This window comes from Octopus bimaculoides, chromosome 6 (genome assembly GCF_001194135.2).
Source record: "Octopus bimaculoides isolate UCB-OBI-ISO-001 chromosome 6, ASM119413v2, whole genome shotgun sequence".
In the NCBI taxonomy this organism is placed as follows: domain Eukaryota; kingdom Metazoa; phylum Mollusca; class Cephalopoda; order Octopoda; family Octopodidae; genus Octopus; species Octopus bimaculoides.
The window spans coordinates 21,824,634-21,831,244 of NC_068986.1; the positions used below are offsets into that span (position 1 = coordinate 21,824,634).

Sequence of the window (6,611 nt, forward strand, 5' to 3'; positions counted from 1 at the left end):
TGTTGTTGTTGTTGTTGTTGTTGTTGTTGTTGTTGTTGTTGTTGTTGCAAGCTGGCAGAATCATTAGCACATTGGGTGAAATACTTAGTGGCACTTGGTCTGTATTTACATTCTGAATTCAATTTCCACTGGGTTTGGTTTTGCCTTTTATCCTTTCAGAATCAATAAAATAATGTACCAGTTGAGCATTGGGGTTGATGTAATGACTAGCTCACAACCCCAAAATTGCTGGCCTTGTGCCAAAATTTGAAACCATTATTATTATTATTATTATTATTATTATTAGTAGTAGTAGTAGTAGTAGTAGTATTAGTATTATTATTATCATTATTATTATTATTATTATTATTATTATTATTATTAAGGTGGTGAACTGACAGAAATGTTAGCATGCTGGGCAAAATGCTCAGCGGTATTTCGCCTGTCGCTACATTCTGAGTTCAAATTCCGCTGAGGTCGACTTTGCCTTTCATCCTTTCAGGGTCGATAAATTCAGTACCAGATGCATACTGTGGTCAATCAGATCGACTGGCCCCCTCCCCCAAAATTTCAGGCCTTGTACCTATAGTAGAAAAGATTATTATTATTATTATTATTATTATTATTATTATTGAAATAATGATACCGCAGTATCAGACAAAATGCCTTGTGGTATTTAGTTACTGTTCTTTGCATGTGAGTGCAAGTCCTATCTTGTCTTTCATCCTTCCGAGCTTGAAAATACTAAAATTGATGTCCCTGTTTGTGTTCCTCCTCCTCCTCACAAATTTTCTGGCCTTTGCCTGTTTGAGAAATTAGGGCAAAGCATTGGCAGAATATGTGTAGGTGCATAGGCTAGTGCTTAAAGTTTTGGGCTGATGATAATAAGGTCTTGGTTTCAATTCCCAAAGTGTACAGCATATTGAGTTATTTGAGCAAAACACTTAATTTCTTATTGCCCCTGCCCACTCAGCTGGAAACAAGTACCAGCAACAGCAATGGACTGGCATCTTGTTCAGTGAGAAGTTTTGTATTCTCTGTCATTATAGCCACAGAAACCAGGAAAAGCTCCAGGCTAATGAACCTGCATATAGACAAACCTAAGGTCCTTAGATTGGTTGAATAGGTATTGTCAAATAAAATACCTTGAACTTGAATCATGCTAGCTTCTAGTTTGCCTTTCATCCTTCTAGGGGGTCAATAAAGTGAATACCTGTGATATACTGGGGTTGATATTGACAATAATTGCCCCAGAGTTTTGTGGCCATGTAATCAATGTTAGAACCCTATTTCAATAAATGCTATTTATCTTCTTCCAGTTGAGTCAGATTGACACTTGTGTGAAAGACTACCTTGAAGCCTGGCCAGTGATTGCTATGGACTATTTATGTCGGTGCATAGATGTTTTACATGACAGCATCCATCACTTGATTTATTGTGTAAGTTCTCATTCATAACTGAAACACAGTGCTTTCCACTCTGTGTGTGTCATAAAATTGTCTGAGGTCAGAATATTTTATCTCTAATTTTTCACATTTGCAAATGATAACACTAATTACATATTTTGATAGTGCATGATTGCTCTTGTACATAAACCTAAATATATTCTATCTTTCAGTTATATGAGATTTAACCCTTTTGATACCACCCCACCTATGGTACAAACTTTCTGTTTTAATGTGGTCTAAATTAAAACCTTCCATCAAAATTCCATGTTAATTTATGTTCCAAATGTGGTGATCTGGGAGAATTGTTAGCATACCGGACAAAATGCTTAGTGGTATTTCATCTGTCTTTACGTTCTGAATTAAAATTCCTTTGAGGTCACCTTTGCCTTTCAACCTTTCAGGGTTGATAAAATAAGTACCAGTTGAGCACTGGGATTGATACAATCAATTTAACCCCTCCTCCAAAATTCCAGGGTTTGTGCCTAATTTTTCATTACTTTCAAAATTGGAAGAAATGCTATTTATTTTAACAAAGTACGGTAACAATGGTTTAAAAGGGTTAATTTGGAAAAAAAATGTAGATTAATAGTGTGTTGTCTTGATTTTAATGAAACAAAATATGTCGTTCTTTAAAAGGCTGGGAAGCACTACCCTAAAATAATACAAAACTGTAAATGTAATTACTTTTAGAAATTGAAATTAATTACATGAGTTTTGTTCTACTCTTTACTCTTTTACTCTTTTACTTGTTTCAGTCATTTGACTGTGGCCATGCTGGAGCACCGCCTTTAGTTGAGTAAATTGACTCCAGGACTTATTCTTTGTAAGCCTAGTACTTATCCTATCGGTCTCTTTTGCCGAACCGCTAAGTTACGGGGCTGTAAACACACCAGCATCAGTTGTCAAGCGATGTTGTGGGGACAAACACAAACACACATACATATATACGACGGGCTTCTTTCAGTTTCTGTCTACCAAATCCACTCACAAGGCTTTGGTCGGCCTGAGGCTCAGTTGTGTGTGTGTGTGTATATCCCTTACCACTGTTTGACAACTGGTGTTGCTTTGTTTATGTCCTTATACCTTAGTGGAATAAATGTCAGGCTTAAATAGAATAAATTTCAGGCTTAAATAGATAAACAACAAACACACACACACATTAAACATATAATCAGTGAGTTCTATTGGAATGTTATCCTATTTCTTTTATTCAATGCACAATAGTTATGATGCATGCTTATCATGTTTTGTAGGCATTACTTGGAATACAGCTGGAAATCAATGGAGGTTCTGAACAACTGAAGAAAGATATACAAAAGTAAGCAATGTCAACTAATATTTTATTATTATTATTATTATTATTATCATCAAAAGAGGTAGTATGGTGGACACGTTTGAAAGGGCTAAAAACAGGCACTTTCCTCTTTTCAAGTTTCACTTGAAAAGGAAGTTGGGGTTGGAGAGGGAAGTATTGCCTTGTAGCAAGTTTGTTGAAAGGTGGGTGAATGTTGAAAGAATGGCCAGTGTGAAAGGACCAATTCTGAGCTTACACCTGTAAAAAAAAAAGAAGGGTCTTGCCTTCAGGCACCCGTGGCTTTTCTGGGTTTTTCCATGAGGTCCTTAAAGCACCTCCCCTATTGGGAGTTTTAATTTGTTTAATTTTTAATTGTTATTTACATAATTTACACATTGTAAAACCCATTCTTTTGTCCTGTTTTTGCCTTTTATATTGTCGTATGTCTTTTAATGTAATTTTATGTGAGCCCTTGAGGCCAATAAAAGAATGAATTATTATTATTATCATTATTAAGAAGGTGATGAGCTGACAGAATTGTTAGTATGCTGAGCAAAATGCTTGGCAGCATTTTGTCTGTTTTTATGTTCTGAGTTCAAATTCCACCGAGGCTGACTTTGCCTGTCATCCTTTTGGGGTCGATAAAGTAAATACCAGCTCATCACTGGAGTCTATGTAATCGACTATCCCACTGCCCAGAAATTGCTGGCTTTGTGCCAAAATTTAAGACCATTATTATTATTATTATTGTTATTTAAGGCAGCAAGCAGGGATCTTTTTTATGATGTAATACTAATGTACAGGGTGTCCATAAAGTCTGGGTACATGGGGATTAACACATACTTTAAGAAATTATTATTGCTTATATTTAACTGTTCATGTTATGATTTTATTTACTCTATGTACCCAGACCTTGTGGACACCCTGTAGAAGCGATAGGATGGAAGCCTACTGAAGACTGTTTGGAAATTGCAAAAAATTGGGAGATTCTATATGTGGATTAGGGATGAAAGCAAATGGCTCTAAAATAAAGCCCTTTTCTTTGTTTTACAGATTTATTAGGAGTTGTACACTTGATGGTATCAGTAACCTTCATAGTAGCTGTAATATGTCTTCCAGTGGAGACAGCTGGCAGACTTTGGATGTTCAACCAGTTGTGCATACAGGTACATCCACTGCTAACTACCCAGCCAAAGGGGAAAAAGAAAGCAGTAAGACAATCTGTCTGACTATTGATCAAGGAAAAAATTTCAAATTTGAACCAGATGGTAAGTTTTGGCAAACAGTTTTTCATTTCACTGTGAGGGCAGCTTTTTAAAGGATCCCTATTGTTGTTTGTGACCATCCCATCTATTGTTAAAACATAGTGTATTTAAAAAAGCACATTATCCAATATGCCCTGCCCTTTTTTTTTTTTTTTTTTTTTTGAGGCAACAGATGAAATTTGAATATTTGGCTGCTTATCAAAGAAAATTTATGAAAGATTCATTTTGTAAAGGTGTAATATAGAGGTGTATGTTTAAGGATAAATTCTGATTTAAAAGCCAGATATCTTATATAATTTCATGTTATATATGGCTTCACGGAGACGATGACAAGTGATTGAGACCTTTTGTGATATGCTGTGCTTGAGAAGACTTGTCGAAGCCAAGTGAAATCATAGTCGTTGCCAATGTCATGTAAATGGCACCCCTGTGAAATTGTAGTTGTAGCTTTTGCCAGTGTTGTGTAAATGGCACTCGTGCCAGTGGCACATAAAAAGCACCCATTACTCTCTCAGAGTGGTTGGCGTTAGGAAGGGCATCCAGCTGTAGAAAGCCTGTCAAATCAGACTGGAACCTAGTTCTGCCATCCAGCTTACCAGTTCCAGTCAAACTGCCTAACCCATGCCAGCATGGAAAGCAGACGTTAAATGATGATAATGGTGGTGGTGGTGGTGGTGGTGGTGGTCACTGCTAGAAGACATGATTTTTTGAAGTGTTGCAGAAAAAGTCCTCCATGAGTCATAATGTATTAGTCATAATAAAATTAGTAGAAGTGTTATTGATCGTTCTAAATATATCCATCCAAACTCTGCCAGAATGGAAAGCAGATATAAATGGTGATGATGTATATTCTATTACATTTTGACTAATAAAACAGTAAAAGAAAGAACAGATGCTATTTAACCCCATGGTTTCTTCAGTGTATTTCTACATTGATCACCTACTTCAAGCTTACATCATTTCTGGGTAGCATTTATGCAATTACTCAGTCTACTAGAAATAACTATGAAATCTTCTTCAAATCACATTTTCTTCTTCTTCTTCTTCATCATCATCGTCATCGTCATCAGCATCATCATCACCACCATCACCACCATCATCATCATCATCATCATCATCATCATCAGCATCATTTGTTTTCCATGCTGACGTGGGTTGGACACTCCTCTCTTAAAAATGGATTGACTCACTGGACAATATAGTCGCTGATATACAAAAAAAAAAAAACCTGGTTACATCTGGAATATTTTTGATCATTAGACTGATTTAGAAATAAACAACAACAAAAGTTTATCATTCATTCTGATGAAACATCTGCCTATTTTCATACATCTACCCCCATGCATACTTTAATTCATCATCATCATTTAACGTCCATTTTCCATGCTAGCATGGGTTGGACGATTTGACTGAGGACTAGCGAACCAGATGGTTACACCAGACTCCAGTCTGATCTGGCAGAGTTTCTACAGCTGGATGCCCTTCCTAATGCCAACCACTCTGAGAGTGTAGTGGTTGCTTTTTACGTGCCACCGGCACGAGGGCCAGTCCGGCGGTACTGGTAACAGCCATGCTCAAATGGTGTTTTTTTACGTACCACCTGCACAGTAGTCAGTCCAATGTTTTGTTCACATGTCAACGGTGCTTTTTACGTGCCACCGGCACGGAAGCGAGACTGTTGCCCTGGCAGTGATCCCGCTCAGATGGTGCTGTTAGCACTCCACTAGCACGGGTGCCAGTCATCGAATTTGGATCAGTTTGGATCACACTTGCCCCAACAGGTCTTCACAAGCTGAGTTTAGTGTCCAATGAAGGAAGGTTGGCATGGGTGCCAGTCAACGAGGCAAGTAAAATCGAAATCGAAAATTGAACTTTAATTATTGCATCTAATACTCTGTGTTCTCTCAATTTTCAGAAAGCTGCAGGTTTTGTAAAGATTGGGCTGAGAAACTTATTAACAGTGACCGACACAATGCATTGTGTCTCAAAGTAACTATTGATTCATACAAGCTCCAGGTAGGAAGGAATTATTTTTCACCAGCTTAACCACTTTTGTCTAACATACAATTATATTTCGTTTACAAACACAATATATAAAATAGACTAACCAATTCTCTCTAAGATATCATTATGGTTCATTTATAAACACGAATGCGAAACAGACCTATACCCAACTAAATTCTATATAAACAATAAAAGAAAGATCCAAAGTCTGTTTTAATTAGTGTTGGTCTTTGTTGGCAAAAATTAATTAAACTCTCTTTACTCTTTTACTTGTTTCAGTCATTTGACTGCGGCCATGCTGGAGCACTACCTTTTAGTCGAGCAAATCGACCTTAGTACTTATTCTTTGGAAGCCTAGTACTTATTCTATCGGTCTCTTTTGCCGAACCGCTAGATTACGGGGACGTAAACACACCACCATCGGTTGTCAAGCGATGCTGGGGGGACAAACATAGACACACAAACATATACACACACATACATATATACATATATAAACGATTTGACCGAGGACTGGTGAACCAGAGGGCTGCACCAGGCTCCAATCTGATCTGGCAGAGTTTCTACAGCTGGATCCCCTTCCTAATGCCAAACACTCCGAGAGTGTAGTGGGTGCTTTAC

General features: G+C 37.3%; 1 protein-coding gene across 3 annotated transcripts in view; it reads left to right on the top strand.

Moving 5' to 3' along the window:
• The window catches only part of LOC106875138 (protein Njmu-R1), a 30,503-nt gene that overhangs the window by 22,578 nt on the left and 1,314 nt on the right, over positions 1-6,611 (top strand). For all 3 annotated transcript variants that reach the window (XM_052968633.1, XM_052968634.1, XM_052968635.1), the window contains 4 exons: positions 1,299-1,418; positions 2,681-2,745; positions 3,775-3,989; positions 5,902-6,002. In XM_052968633.1, coding sequence (XP_052824593.1) covers positions 1,299-1,418; positions 2,681-2,745; positions 3,775-3,989; positions 5,902-6,002 — 501 coding nt within the window. The remainder of the gene's footprint in view (positions 1-1,298; positions 1,419-2,680; positions 2,746-3,774; positions 3,990-5,901; positions 6,003-6,611) is intronic.